Genomic DNA, 16608 nt, shown 5'->3' with positions numbered 1-16608 from the left:
ATTGCTTCCAGCCAGACTTTCAAAATACATCACAGGCACAAAGTGATTGAATTTCACCAAATCAAGATTAGCATTCTCTACAGAGAATATTTATTCTTTATAGCCACAGGTGTGACGATGTTAATTAGCAGTGTGATGTTCTGATGTCAGAGTCAACTTTAGCAATGGTCACATCTGTTGTGTGTTAATTCATTCTTTTTGGCTTTATCCTCATGGCTGATATGCAAAGAGTATAGCCTGATTACAGACCAGCCAATCTAAAGTGTACTGGCTTTTTACTCAAAACAGAGTAAGTCCATCTTTACTTGAAAAAATGCAGTTATGTTTGCTTTCTAGCCTCAAAAAACAAGACCTAGTTGGAACAATTCAAAACTTCAGTTATTAAAAACATCCCAGTATGTGCTATTTTCAGATAAGTGCTGATGTGGGTTGGATATCTTTAATGTAACCCCACGCTGTACCCAACCCATCCCATTTCATTTACATGTGCAAATGTGGCTGTTGTGATTCCTTTCCATTCTCCCTGATGAAATTACTAAAACTGGACATCTAATTGCCTTTTACCTTTAGCAGTATTTGAAAGAGTCATTCTGTCTTTGCCTTGCTGATCATACTTCAGACAGGAGTTATGCATGGTTTTGATCCATATAACTCTTCCTGACCATGACAGTTAATTCAGCTGTTTAAGATTAGGCATGCACAAGCTCCATGAACTCTTTGTCATCTGTATGCTGAATCCAGCTTTGTCAGGTGGCAGTTACTAATCAGTTAAAACACAGACAGCTAATACATCCATAAAGGTAAGAGAACAGCAGCATGTTGTCTACACGACCAATAGATCGTAGAGTTGGGAGTTTGAGGCCTGGGAGGTGCAAGGGATTTTGAGAATATAAACCATCAGATTTCTGCTTGGTGATCATTGCAGTCTGATCCAGCCTTGAGTTGACATACACTTAGGTTTTCTCAAGCGTATTTCAGCCTTCACAAGTTGTGACTGTTTGGTGGGGTGATGCAGAATATTATGCACAGCTAACAGACTGACCAGTAAGCATACTAAGTGCTGAATGAATTATATATGTGTGATCAAGTAATTCAAGGCACAGCACATTTTCAAGGGAATCCAATTTTGGCATTCTTGACACTATAATCTACCTCATTCCTTCTGTGGAGCTGACTTCATTTGTATGGATTATGTTTTGTTATTACTTGGCAGTAGACAATTAATATTTTTAGGTTACTTACTGTAGCTTAGACATCAGAAAGTACTTTGTCTGCAGTTTGATATTATTCCATATTCTCTCACAGCCTATACAGTATGTGTTTATAAACTTGTGAGTCATTGAGGGATATTAAAATGTATACTTGTGCCTGAAAAGAGAGTTGCAATATTGGAACTAATTTGATCTCTTGTCAATAAGTTTCACTGACTTTGGAAAAATTTATATAAATGAGAAATTTTAACTTTCTCTGGTATTTATGATGTGTTTTCTTTCTCTCTGCACCTTTCATTTTGAAAGGAAGATAGTTTGGTTTTACTATATATGTGAAAGACTGTTTTTAAAATTGGTTCTTTACTAATGATTTATCCCACTTGTGTGTCTCTTTTCAGGATGCCCTCATGGTTTACAAAGAAGCAATACAGAAAATGCCAAGGCAGTTTGCCCCACAGAGCTTATACAACATGATGGGTAAGTGCATTGTTGCTGCCTTAGAAAGTTATCTAAGGTGTTAGGCAGGGTGAAACAAAAAAGCTTAGCCAGGCTAAAATGAATTAGCTAACAAAAACAAAATAATTGCTTTCAGTAGATACAAGCCGAACCAGATTCAGAGCTTAAATGACAGCAACTGCAATGCTGCATAAGGCACATGAAATGATGACTGTTACATACTTGATGTCTTTAGGAACGTCCATGCAGCACTTTTACGTTTAGAATGCATGGAGAATTAAGTGGAATTTTCCCTGAAAGGGCGTTTGTTTCTTCTAAGCAACATCAATGTCTGGCCCAGTAAACTTTGTGAGCTCCTTTCTGGGACAGAAAAGGATGTAAGATGCTTTACTTTAAAGTAGTTCAAGGTAGAGCAATTAAAACTATATGTGGAAACAATTAGGATAAACAGAAAGCATGTGGGGTTTTGTGGTTGTCCCTCCCTTCTCTCCCCTTCCAGTGCCTAATGTACGAGAGAATGTATTGGTTGATGTCATTTGGTTTGACACAGTTGCAGAAAGGAGGCACCACTCACTTTTGTCTACTTATTCAGGAAGACATATTTTATTAGCTCCTTACAAGTACTAGGGTGTAGGAAAAAAATATTCTAAAATTGTAGTTGTAACTGGTGCCATGTGTTTGTAAAGCCTAAATGAATTTATGCCTCTGTAAATGCTAAATTAATTACTTTTCTTGTCATAGTGACAAAGTATCTAATGTCAATAATACTATAAACACTTCCTTAACAGCTCATACAATTCAGTGGAGACTTACTTTTCCCTGAGTGCTGAGCTTTGTCATATTCATACAAATGGCTAAAATCTCTAGAACCCACAAGTTGATTATTGCATGTACTTCACAGAGTCTTAGTGCAACTGTTGTTTTATCAGTTTTATCAGGATTTGCTGGTAAATTCAGTTGGGTTATCAACAGTCATCACTGTGTGAATTAAACTTCTGCTTGCTATCAGTGTCCTGTAGTGGCTGAAGTACTGCAGTGCTCCAGCGAATCCTCTGAACTCTGACTTCCCTCTGTAGTGCAAATATATATTTCATAATTTTGATTAAAGTGCTCCTTGGAAGTACAGAAATTGGAAAAAGTAGACCAGCACTGTTTCTAGCATGATGGTTGTTCCACTGCAAAGTGAGCCTGTGCCACTCTTTGTTTTCCCATTAGTAGATGCTCCCTTTAGGATCACCATGACCTATAGGATTCTTTACTTTTTTACTTTATTTTTCCCATTTGTTACTTTTTTTAGGTTCAGAATGTCTTTCTTAGCTCCCTTCATAAGCACAGTCCATGATGTACAAGTTCACTCTGTTCCTGGGATTTGCATTTATTAAGTCAAAGCGATAGTGAACACAAAGACCAGCTCAGTCCTTTGCCTGGGCTTGGCTGCTGCTACACTTCCTCCCTGCACTGCTTAGCCTGTACTTGGGCTTGTTTCCTTTAGTCAGCTGCCAGCACTTCATGGATGTTCTAGCGGCATAACAACTTAGGGTCAGCTGAGCTTACCTTGCAAAGAGCAACAGGCTATTATGGAGCTTGGTAAAGTGAAACTAATCATTAGCATAGCATTTATTTGTATTTTGTTCGCTGTTGTGATGGCAGCTGTTTCAGGGAAAGCAGAACTTGCTTCACACCAGTTGCTGAGGTGTAGCTTGTTTACTATGCTGCAAAGGCTACTTAAAGGGTCAGGTAGTGAGTTGAATTTAGCACAGTGCTGCTTTATTAACAGCAATACTCAGACTGATTTGTTTAAAGCTGTCCTGGATGAGTCTACCAGGAACTAGAGAACTGGAGTGAGTTAGGTTAGTCTCTCTTACCTGTATTAGTGTAAAAATTAGATGACATGACAAAGCTAGGTAGCTATACTCACTTTATAGGGTGAGTTACTCTGGGGAGTAATTAAGCCCACCTGATTTAGATATTTATTTTAGATTATACAAATAAACCCCTGCAAGCATACTTCTGTAAAAGGAGATGAGATGGCTAGCTTAGATTTACTAGCTCAAGTTGTGTGAGATAAATCTTAAACACCCATTCAGTCATCTCTTTGCATTGGGTGTAACAGGAGAACAAGGAAACTGCATCTGTTATCAGGAGTACATCCACTCTGCAGTTCATACCATGTCACTGGGCATCAGAAGGCCAGCTGGATTGTTTATTTCTGTTTTGAAGTTCAAGATAAGATTACAAACATGTTTGCTATAACACTTTCTTTGATAAACAGCTTTACATAAACTTGTCTGCCTGCTTCTTGCCTTTAAAAGGGAGACTGGAGGAACTGAAATAGGCCAGTCCCGTCTTGTGCGCCTGGAACTGCATGAATTTGACACTGAGCTGTCCCCGCTCTCCATATGCTTATTGCTAAGAAGGAGTAAAAACTGGGAAGTGCTCCCCATCTGCTTGGAAAGGAAGGGTCTTTCCCTGTTTTTTTACATGTGGAAAAATTCTTCATGGTTTATCATGAAGTCCAAGAGTAGCTAGAGTTTGAGGATTATCTGCTGCAGTTGTTACTGTGATTAATGTATTCTGAGTCTCTGTCAATCACCCTGCTTGGTTCACTGACACGCATATTGCCGCATATTGGCATATGATCTAAGAAAACAGTGTTTTCTCTAATTTTTAATAATTATTCAATGATGTCATTGAAGCTTTTATGGAAGCTTTTTCCCTGTATGGTGTATATGACATACTCAAAAGAGAATAAACAGGAGACAAACTGTTTAAACTGAATTAGGTTTGAACTCCAGCACTCTGAGTGCAGTAGCATTAACACTCCAGCAGTGTTAAGCCTTTACACCACCTGCTTTCCCTGTTTGTGTTACACTTCTTTTCCTGTGCTTGCTTCTATTGGCCTTTCACTCTGACAGGCCCAGTGACTCACTCCTCCAGTGTGCCAGCCTGCTCGACTGACTCTCATTCTTTAAAAACCCTAAGTAACTTGACTCTTAAACGAAAAAGAAGTGCTGGGGCTCAAGAAGCAAGCCGTCCATTTGACTTTGCATTTGTTCATGGTACAACAGGCCGGGCCAGAATACCAGCACTGGATGTTCTACATTTGTGCATATGAGAAGTTGCAGGGCAGATTTTGGTCTCCTGTTGCTGTGATTTATTTTGCCAGGTGTGCAACTACTCAACTAAAGAAACCATATGTTTCTCTGGCTTTGTACCAAGAAAGTAAACACCCCCCCCCTTCCCCTTTTGGGGGGCTTTTTTTTTTTGTTGTTAAAAGAGTCCCAAACAGCTAAAAATTAAAACTCTAAAACTAGAATCAAAATAATTTTTCAACAAGCTGTATAGGTTTGGCTTGGCATTTATTTTCTCTATGTCATATTTCTTTGATGTAAATTAAAAAGTACATGCTAAGGTTACACAGATTAATTTGCTTGGCATGGCAACATGCACTACAAAGGCCAGAGTCCAGCTCAGCTGCATTAAATAGGTAATATATTTTGTTTCAAGTTTCAATTAAAGCCTGGGGTCAAAAGATAAAATGGTCCCTGTGGGATCTTGAACACTTTAATGCCAATATTAGGATTGCTTAAGGATCAGACTCTGCTCTAGATGTCTTTTGTGTTTCTTGAAATCTGATATTGTACAGTTGATTGTATTACATTGCTTTTAAAACCACATTGGCCCACCTGCTACAGTAATTCATATTCCTACCAGTTAAGTGGTGTGAGGTAGACCACGAAGGCTTTATTTTATTACTAAACAGTAACAAGAAAGATGTTATGGTGGCATTGTTCAGGTTTAGATGGGCAAGATACTTTCATAAGGACAAGTGTCTTGATGGCACTTCATCTGCCCTTTCCAGCTAACACTGGAATGCAAAGCCTTACAGACATTTGTTAATAAGAAATGCAAGTTACAAGAGAACCTAACATTGCAGGAGTGAATACCGTTAGTGATGCACAAATTAAGAGTTTAGATTTCTCTTTGCTAATCTGCTACATGCACATGGACAGAAAACAAACCGTACACAAGTGGCAGCCAGGTACAGAGCAGGAAAGGGGAGCCAGATTTTACATCTGGTGCAGAGGTTTGCATCTTAAGTACTAAGGCTTAGCATGCAGCGGGACTTTCTGTGTTGATGATTATAACACAACTATTGCTTTATTTGATTATGCTTTTGGGTGGATGTGGTTGTTTGTACAAACCTGTTAATATTGTTAAGGCTCCTATCCCATTTGCCCCTTGCTTCCTTTAAATGGTTTTTTTTTATTGAATTACTTTTAAATATTGTTTAGAACTCCAAGAAACACTTTTGCTGGTGTCGTTTTACAATTCATGCTGTGCAAGACTTACTTTTTAAGAGCCAAAGTTGATTAAGCTGTGAAATGCATATCCCACATCGTAATTCATTGTACCTGCACTGGTCTGAGCTCCAGTTGTGCTTCCTATGCATCTCATGAAGCTTTACTGATAATTTATTACTAAATGTACATTGCAAACTTTTTTTTTTCCCTTTTAAAACCATCTTGGTCAAAAAAAAAAGTTTGTTTTTTCTCTTTTTTATATGTATATTTTATTATGTGTTCTAGGGAAATAAGAATGGACTTCAATGCTGAGGGGAGTAAAATTCTGTGCTTCCTTCTCTCCCTTTCCCTGTCCTTATGTTGCTACTTTAAGCCTTCCTCCTCTGAGACTTTGAAGACTATGGTAGTTTATATCTGCTGGCCAAAGCTGTGTATAAATTTCCAGGCTGACTGCAGTGTCTCCTGTTTTTTCACTTGTTTTTTTTTTGAGGGTTTCAAGCTGAGTATGAAGGTTTCAGGAGTGGATCGCTGAGGGGGTAATGGATGCAGTGTTTGAGAACAGGGTTGTTTGTTGGGGGTTTTTTGCTGATTCTCTGGTCTTCTTGGTTTTATCTCTTTGGACTATTGATCTATAATTTCATGGGAATTGCATGAGTTTTCTTAGGCAATATTCTGAAAAAGCTAAGGGTCTAAGCCTGAAATACATTTGTATTATAAACATACAGGGTTTATATGAAAATAAGTGTAATCATAACATTTGTAGACCAAAAATATGGTCTGATACTGAAACTGGATCCCACTTAGATATGATTCTAATGGGAAATGCTTCCATTAAGATGGTTTTAAAGAAATCTAGACTGGCATAATGCCTGTTTTACTGACAAAAAGAAATATTTTAAATGTGTGTAAATAAAGTAAAAGGCAAAAAAAGAGTACAATCACTTGTTCAGTTAGGAATTCTTAGTTTGTTCCCTTCTGATATACTGCTGCACATCTGTTGGAAAATGAAATTATCTATCTCAGGTGAGCTCAATGCCTCTATTTGTGTCAGTACACTTCTTTCACTGGAAATCTTTGTACAACAGGAAACAGCTGTGCAAAGTCCACACAGCAAGTGATTTTATTTTGCCCTTCATTTGTATCTGTTTTCCACTTTAGGTATTTTCCTTCCAAAGTAGCTTAATGGTCTAATTAAATAAGATCAAAGGCTTTGCTTTGGCTAATTGAAGTCTATAAAAAACTGTTCAACCAAAGTAAATGTGGATTGACTCCCATCCATCAAAAGCTCTTTTAAAATACAATACATTCCTTGAAATCTTCAAGGAGATTGTTTTGTAAAAGGAAAAAAAAAAAACTACAAACAGAATATTCTCAGTCTGTGCAGAACTTGGTGCTCATTAAGCTTACATGCTTCAGCTGTTGCAGATATACATACACTGCATATTTATCACCAAGACTGTTCATCTTATGCAATATATCTTAAACAATAGTATAGTACAATATAAAACTATGCTTCTAGATTGATTATGTTATTGTCATTATTGTATGTGCTGGTACCTAAGGGAAAAAAGAAGAAAGTTATGTATCCAGACAGGTGCAGTTATGTTAAGTGCATCTGCAGCCTTGATTTGAGCAAGGAAGCTGCACAGTTGCATCATGAAAGATACGAACCCCTTGTGGCAGGGGTTTGTACACAGGGATTTGTACACAGGGATGCAGACCTCTCCATCATTTTCTAAGGCAACCTGTTTATGTTCCAAATTCAAATAGATGATGGAAAAATAAAATTTAAATACTGACTGAATGTATGTGTTAGAAATTTTTGTTTTCAAAATGTGTCTTCATGTTCCTCTCTGTTTTGACATCTGCTTTTGTCAGTGCCAAATTATGTATTTTCTACATTACATTTTTAACATCCAGAAATTTGAGTGGCAGATAATTAACAGATACAAGGATGATTCAAGACAGGTTTACCCTGCATTGCTTTCTTTACGGAGATGATTTTTCAGTTGTCTTTTCAGCAATGTATTTTGGGGTCCTAACAGGAAGATCATAAAGCAACATATGTTCTTAATCTGCAAGCGTAGGTACATGACACTTAAAGAGGCATAGTGCTATTACAGCCAACGTTCCATTATACTTGCTGATTGATAAGTCTAACATGCTCCCTGCAAGGAAGTGGCCTTTGCTTGGTATGACATTGTGCATCTGAAACAGAAGAACTATGAAAGCAGATGAGGGGTTAATCTAGAACCATGTAACATACATCCATGTAAACGGTACCTAAACATGCTTTTTAACAACATGTGGTATGTATTAGAAAAATTTAACTTGTGTATTCTTTTTTTTTTTCTAGGATTTTTATTAAAATCACATTTCCCTTCATTATCAAGTAAGAAATTAATCTTCCAGGGGAAACAGCTGCTAGCAAACTGATCCTTTGTTAGCATTATTGTTTGATATACGTAATTAATTCTTAATACAATTGATATTGTTTTCTAATTAGGAATAATTAATTTGTCCTGGGATTTTAGTGGGGATATTTTTAGTGTTGGTTTAGTTTGTTGGATGTTTTTTTGTTTGGTTTGTTTATTTTGAAAGAGTAATTTTTTAATTCCAAGGATTCTGGGAAAATATCAGAAAATATTGTTTGGAGAATGGTAGCCTTGCAGCTGATCTATTCCTATGACAAAAAAAAAAAGTCCACCTGACCCTGAGTACCAGGAGCTTAGTTTTGCTGATAGAAGTCTAGTTAAAAGGTAGCTCTTTATTCACTTCTTTATCATAAGTATTAGCAGAGGTGTAATGAACTATGTCCTTTAAGTAGTGTTTCAGTTGCATAGTAATGTTTTTCTTGCACTACATTGGTAAATGAGAGTTACAGTTTAATAATCTATGTTCTTTCTTGTAGAATAAGCTAAGAAATGGGTGCATAAAACCCAGAAAATATATAGCTGAAAAATGGAAACAATTTTGAATTACTGACTTGTGCCCTTTTACTCGAGTTGGCTATTGAATTTCTTACCACCACTCATTGTGCAGGCAGTGCTGCAAATGGTTGCATGTTGATATGGGTTAGGGAGCTGCAAATAACTGTCAATTTATGTCCCAAGTTTTCCACTGAAATTAATTTCTTTCTCTGCTGTTCTTATCTCTGCTGAACTAGTTTCATTAAGAAATTGTGTGTGTGTGATCTTTCGGATTTTGAACATGAATTTTGAAAAAATTTATAAATTACTTGTTAAAGTAAATATAGAAACCTGCTCACGTATGTCATTGATTTGCATATTTTCTACCAACAGACACTATTATTTTCCTAATGACAAAATCATTCATGTTGCAAGTTTATAAAAATACATGACTGTGAATGTCAAATACTATTTTTCTTATTTTAATCTCAGACATACAGATGCATCCTGAATGACCCCTAAATGACAGAAGTCAACCTATATGTTTTGTCTTCCATTTTGCTGGAAAACTGTCTTAAACTAGAATAGCATTTATTAAAATTTCATCAGTCTAACACATACAATCACTTCACTGAATTAACACTTCAGTTAGCAGTTTCTTGATTTTGTTCCAGTCTTTGAATATGGCAGTAGTAGAGCCTTTGTCATTTTTCAACTTGCTTTCATTTTTCTTAGATAAGAGTGTCATTGTAAATCAGTTTGAAGATGAAATTAGTAACAGACTCCCTAACAGTACTTCCTTCTGTAGTAATGACATGTTCCAGTTGCTTATAATATAGCGATTCTTGGTGATATGGGGTTCAGTGGCAGAAAACAGACTCCAGAAAAAAAATGTTTAGCTATAGAGAATTTCCTGTAAAGTCTTCAGGGGACTTGCCTTTCTCAAAACTTTGACATTTAGATTGATATATCATTGCTTCATTTCTAGATGCACCACTCATAAATGGCCTCAAAGTTTTAGGAGGTTAGCCTGTAAAGTAGTTGAGCTCTTAAAACCTATTAAAAATCGAATATGCCACTACTCCTAAGATGTTAATCTTTTCTTATATCAGAATCTATCATGGAAAATAGATGAGAACCTTGGATCTTTTTGAAATTTGGCAATGTTTTCAGCATACACTACCAGCAGATAGTAACTTCGTCTCTTATGGCTGCTTACATTACTTTTTAAAGGATCTTGTTTTTAATTGCCTGAAACATTGCCAAGCTGTAACAGGTTGGGCTGGAATTTTCCACTGAAAGAAAAGCACAATATGGATTCCTCGTTTCCTGTATGCTAAATGCAGCAGGGGCCTGTGGGAAAAGTATGCAATCAAATAATTAAACAATCTGCCACAATGAATACACCTAGGGAGAGGATTTGAGGGCAGCATATAGCTTGACTTCTGGCTTCTTCCGTTCTTTCAACACTTGATTTTATGTCTTTGTTTTGTGCTTAAGAAGGTATCATGTTATGTCACTTATTTGTGAGTGCTGACATAGTGAAAAATGCATATGACATTGATACCCTGAATGTGTTTGTGGGTTTTGGAGGGTGCTCATGTTCTTTTGGGATTTATTTCCTGTTTGGAATTTATTTTAATTTTTTTAATTTGGCCTCTCTTTTTGTAGGAATCGCTTTTTAGTTTGGCCCTAACCAGCAGTAGAGTGACTCGAGTACTTAATGACTTGAGTACTTACTTACTCAAGTCATTACTTGAGTAAGTACTTACTTACTTGAGTATGTAATCAGATATCCAAGACCAGTGCAGGAATACGGAGTGCTCTGTAGATACTTGAATTAGAAGTCCTGGTCTGCTAGATTTACAGGCCTACACCCCTTTTTGGAAAAACTGTTATTTGCTCATGTTGGCTTCCCTTAGCCTTGATTCAGCGTGACTTCTGACTCTATGTCACACTAATTTTGTCTTTAGGCTGTGGTTTCATCATTTTGCATGCACTGCACCCTAAGTCCTGAAACTCAGACTTATGAGCCACATTTTGCCTGGGATCCCTATTCTCTCATGACTTAGGAAAAAAAAAAAAATAATAAAAAATCTAACTGGCCCTGTCCATTTTTCTTTCATCAAGTAAATCCTTCATAGCTCCTCCTGCTTTGATTTTTTGGGAGTGTGGTAGAATCGTAGAATCATAGAATTATAGAATAGTTAGGGTTGGAAAGGACCTTAAGATCATCTAGTTCCAACCCCCCTGCCATGGGCAGGGACACCTCGCTCTAAATCATACCACCCAAGGCCTCATCCAACCTGGCTTTGAACACTGCCAGGGATGGAGCATTCACAACCTCCTTGGGCAACCTATTCCAGTTCCTCACCACCCTAACAGGAAAGAATTTCCTCCATATATCCAATCTAAACTTCCCCTGTTTAAGTTTTAACCCATTGCCCCTTGTCCTATCACTACAATCCCTAATGAATAGTCCATCCCCAGCATCCCTGTAGGCCCTCTTCAGATACTGGAAGGCTGCTATGAGGTCTTCACGCAGCCTTCTCTTTTGGTAGTTGGCTTCAAGCTTGAATAAAGAACGCTCATCCTTCTATCTCTTCCCTGATGCCCTCATAGCTATTAATTTCCAGGTAATGCAGAACTGGGGCCAGTGACTCACCTGGAGTCAGCCTTAACCAACCTCTACTTGGACAGGTCCTCCAGGGGTGGAACTGGGTAAACTGTGACTTCACAATTTTGGGAAGATACTTAACTATTTATTTGGAATTAATTGGCTGGTTAGATGATGAAATCCTGACTCTCTTGTAGGCATTTTCAGTCTGTCATTGGCTTGGGCAAGGGCACATTTATATTTAGAGCCCTTGTGAAAAAGCTGTGTAAATGCAGGGTATGTATCTGAAAGTCACTGTTCTTCACCATTACATACTTGTTTGATGTTGCTTATTTTCAACCTTTGCTTCTTGGAGAAAGAGCCTGTCTTTCTCTGTATACCAAATTCTTTCTCAGAAACTTCAAGTCTACAATTATCTGTACCACAGTGTGTGGCTTTCTGACATCTCATTCATCTGTTGTTCTTCAGCATTGCCTGCCTCAGCCTCTCACAGTAAAGGATTTCACTTTGAAAAATGTCCAGTTTTTGTCATTTCATACGTGACTTCTAAAGACTAGCAATTTTAAAATTATAGGAGGGTATATTCTAATTTAAACGAACTTTGGCAGATGACCTAATTTGACTACCTTCACAGATTTTTAATCTTTTTTTAATGCCTCTCCCTCCAATATAGTTTCAGGACTGTTTTCTTAACCTTTCCTAGTTTAAAAAAATCTAAGTTCTTAATGTATTATGATTAAATGCAACCATGTTCTGTACTCGCCCTGCCATTCCCTGCTGTGCAATGTAGACTGGTGGAAATTCAACTTTTCTACGGTAGAGGTGATAAAACTTGTGTTGCTTTGAAACTTTTGACTGAAACTTAGCAGCTGGAGGTCTCTTTTGCAGTTCTTTTCCAGCAAGACTTTCATCTCAACTATGCTCTTTCAGCCCTAATAAGACAATTACTCGATCTCCTCACTCAAGCTTCTGTAAGGCTTTTTCCTTCTCTGTGTGTGTCATTGTAGGTGCTCAAAGCAGTTTACTAATTTTTTTAAAATTAGAAATTATGGAAGCCTTCAGAAATTTTGGACTTTCTCACTAGCATTCGGCATTTGTTTTACTCTCTAGGAGAAGCCTATATGAGAATGAGCCGTCTGCCAGAAGCAGAGCACTGGTACGTGGAGTCACTGCGATCCAAGAGCGACCACATCCCAGCCCATCTCACCTATGGAAAACTGCTGGCCCTGACGGTGAGTTGATCAGCAGCTCCTGGGAGCTGGAGCTGGTCCCAGGCGCTTTGAGTTGGTGAGGTAGAGGGATGGGAAGACTTCGGTCTGAGAATTGCTTATGGCCTATTTATCATGCCATTTCAGTTATTAGGGTTTTTGACAGCATCATTTTTTTTTTGTGAAACACTGCATCCATTCCTGAAGTATCACCACCTCTGTGCTGTAAGAAAACACTTATAATAAAGTAGGAACTTTATAACAGATAGTGAGGAGTTCTTTGTTTGAGAAAGCCTTTATTGTAAGTAGTTTAGATCACAAATTATGATATTAATACAAAAAGATACTTAGTGTTTTACCCAGGATTGTTGTAGCAGCCTATGGCAGAGCTAGGGGTGCCACCTATACTTTAAGAATTACATGTTTCATGCTTTGAATTTACTTACTTCTTTAGGACTATCTCTTTGAGCATGTGAAAAGAACTACTCAACTACTAAGGAGTGGTTCTAAAAAAATCAGAATTGGACTTTTTTGTTTCTTTAAAATTTACTTTGCCTTCTGAGTAACATAGCAAGATGGCATCTTGATGACAAAGTAATTGGAGATGACAAAATTTTTCAAGTGGTTATTTCATTTGTGAAGAAAAAAGTTCATTAGTCTTTGTTCTGTTCAAATTTGGCACTTATTTAATTTAGGTCTTTCAGCTACAGAGTCTGAAAAGACATTCAATGATAAAATGGACGATGAAGAGATTTGGCAGTAGAATATGGATATTTGTCTCCATGTTGGAGATAGATGGGATTTGAGCAACCTGATCTAATGGATGGTGTCCCTGCTCATGGCAGGTGTGTTGGAACTACATGATCTTTAAGGTCCCTTCCAACCCAAACCGTTCTGTGATTCTACGTTGGTCACTTACTAATCACTTCCGCAGCCTACTACCTGCTTAGTGTTTCACATTAAATTAATTTTGTCTAGTTTGTAGTATACTGAACTGTACTAGTATTATTTCCTATTGCAAATATATGACTGCTGTAACTGACATGCTTCCTGCAAGTTGACATAGGCTTCCTGGAAGTCTACATAGACTTCCTGGGATACTGTAGCATTAGAGCCGCAACCTTTGGCATAGTTGATTCAGCCCATACCTAATTTGAGGTACCGCTGTGATTTATTCTTCTGTTAAACTTTGCTACTTAGGCTTATGAGCATTTTCTCACAGCCTGCATATTTAGAAGAGAGAAAAGCCTTCTTCAGTTAGGTTTCAGCTGTTAGAGGAGGGATGTTGTAGAGGCTTCTTTCCCCCCATCTGTTGAACCAAACTTTCATACTTGTTGCGGTCTGGTTTCTGAATGTAAGTGCTAAGACAAAACCATTGATAACACTTTTCCAGAAGAGATATGTGAGATGGATGATGAAGTGACAGGTAGAAGTGGGTGCTAATATAGATAGAAAAGTTTTCTCTGTCAGTGAAATTGTGGGGTGAGGGAGGAGAGGAGAAAGGTTTCAGGCAAGTTCCTAAGTTGCAGCCAAAGGCAATTCTAGTATAAACTCCCCTAGCAGTAAAGTCAAACCTGTAAAGTTCACAAAATCAGCTACATTTTACTTCCTGACTTAAATTCCAATGAAGTGGCTTAATCTTAACCCCAGCTTTTCTGCCTCCTCAAATCTCTTGCCAGTATTAATGCACACTGAAGGCAGCATGACATAGAATAATAGAATCATTGAGGCTGGAAAAGACCTGTAAGATCATCAAGTCCAACCGTTAACCTAACACTTCCAAGTCCTCCACTAAACCATGTCCCTAAGCACCATGTCTACACATCCTTGAAATACCTCCAGGGATGGTAACTCCACCACTTCCTTGGGCAGTCTGCTGCAATGCTTGACAACTCTTTCAGTGAAGAAATTTTTCCTAATATCTAATCTAAACCTCCCCTTGCACAACTTGAATCCATTCCCTCTGGTCCTAGCACTTGTTACTTGGGAAAAGAGACCAACACCTACCTCAATACAACACTCATCTTGCTACAACCTCCTTTCAGGTAGTTTTAGAAAGTGATAACGTATCCCATGAGCCTCTTTTTCGCCAGGCTAAACAACCCCAGTTCCCTCAGCCTTCTAAGTCTTATCCTCTAGATACTTCACCATCTTTGTTGCCCTTCTTTGGACATGCTCCAGCACTTCAATGTCTGTCTTGTAGTGAGGGGCCCAGAACTGAACACAGTGCCAAGTACAGGGGGACAATCACTGCCCCAGTCCTGCTGGTCTCACTAGTTCTGATACAAGCCAAGATGCTGTTGGCTTTCTTGGTCAGCTGGGCACAAGCTGGCTTATGTTCAGCTGGCCGTCCATCAGCACTACCAGGTCCTTTTCCACAGAGCATCTTTCCAGCCACTCTTCCCCAAGCCTGTAGCACTGCATGGGGTTGTTGTGACCCAAGTGGAAGACCTGGCACTTTGCTTTGTTGAACCTGATACCATTAGCCACAGCCCATTGATCCAGCCTGTCCAGATTCCTTTGTAGAGCCTTCCTACCCTCAAGCAGATCAACATTTCTGCCCAGCCTGGTGTCATCTGCAAACTTACTGAAGGTGCACTCAATCCCCTCATTGAGATGATTGATAAAGATAGTACTGCTAAAGATAGTACTGAGCCCTGCGGAGCACCACTAGTGATCGGGTGCCAACTGGATTTAACTCCTTTCACCAAATTTAATCCCTTCATGCCAGCCTGGATACCTGGACCACCTTCTTATATCAGTTTTCTTTGCTTTCTCATAAGGAACAATGAGGGGAACCTACGCCCAGTGTGTAGGTGAGGGGAACCTATGCCCAGATTAGAGATGTGCAAAATTGCTTGCTGGTTGCAACAAGCTGTCCTTTCCAACTTTTCAGCAAAAGCTTTTCAGAGGGCCCAGAACTGCACAGAATAGTCAAGATAAGGCTGCACCAATGCTGAATAAAATACACTCAATAAAAGCACATACTTTTCTAAGTTATTTCCTTCATAAACTTCCATATATTCCCAAGAAAGCCTTCAAAGAAGACAAAGTTTTGTTATGTCTGTACAACATCCTCAGTAAAGTTTACTTCCTGAATAACTTTAAAGATACGTTCATAAAACTCAGGCTATGATGTTCAGATTGAAATAACTGTAATTTACATTGACACAAAACAAACAAAAACCAAACTAAAAATAACTGCAAATTTATCATTGGTTCTTAAAATAGAAAAGTGATATAGTTCTAATTTGTGTGCAATAAAACCTTTGGATTAAAAACCTACTTATTAGTATTGAATTTTTCTTTTTATATTATTTTAATGAAAATATTTGTCTCAAAGGCTTATTAGCTCTTTTGGGACACAAGAAATGCCAGGTGGGTTTGGACATTCTGCTGTATATGCAGAATAAAGCAGACCAAATTAAGAGCTCTAAAGGAATACCGAATGAATTTAGTCATCTTACCTAATATCATAAATCACAAGTATTTCATAATCCCTATATTGGATAATGTTATATGTTCATATCTAAAAATTATAGCTCACTAAGCTACAATTTTCCTGAGAATATATTAGAACAGCATAATTCAGTGGCTGAAAAGCATGATTAGTAGCTCAGCTAGTAGAATAATTGGAAAATAGTTTTCTGGGACTTAAGTTTGTGCTTTCTATATTATTTATTTTTTTCAAAACAACATGTAGCTGTTTAGGGCTGCAGTGTTTAGCATTATGTATTTTTCATACCTTTAACTTGTTAAGTAACATAAATTACTCAAGAAATTTACTTGTTAATGTGACATATTAGTTGACCTAGCCAATCTCCTAGCAGCACAGGAGTTTGGTATCACAGCCCCAACCCTTGCTTAGGTAATTTATTTCTGTATCACAAAGAAGAGCATAAT

At 37.8% G+C, this 16608-nt stretch overlaps 1 protein-coding gene across 5 annotated transcripts in view; it reads left to right on the top strand.

Moving 5' to 3' along the window:
- The window catches only part of TMTC2 (transmembrane O-mannosyltransferase targeting cadherins 2), a 245155-nt gene that overhangs the window by 173417 nt on the left and 55130 nt on the right, over nt 1-16608 (top strand). For all 5 annotated transcript variants that reach the window (XR_009727823.1, XM_061369363.1, XM_061369366.1 and 2 more), the window contains 2 exons: nt 1610-1688; nt 12608-12729. Coding sequence is in view for 4 of the 5 variants with exons in the window: in XM_061369363.1 (XP_061225347.1) it covers nt 1610-1688; nt 12608-12729 (201 nt within the window). In the remaining variant the exon portion in view is untranslated. The remainder of the gene's footprint in view (nt 1-1609; nt 1689-12607; nt 12730-16608) is intronic.

The sequence above is a fragment of the Neopsephotus bourkii genome, unplaced genomic scaffold (assembly GCF_033783945.1).
Source record: "Neopsephotus bourkii isolate Nb327-2 ecotype Australia unplaced genomic scaffold, CSIRO-AGI_Nbou_v1 NB_1493, whole genome shotgun sequence".
In the NCBI taxonomy this organism is placed as follows: domain Eukaryota; kingdom Metazoa; phylum Chordata; class Aves; order Psittaciformes; family Psittacidae; genus Neopsephotus; species Neopsephotus bourkii.
The sequence above is the reverse complement of the archived record's forward strand: the minus strand, read 5'-3'. Positions and strand labels throughout refer to the sequence as shown.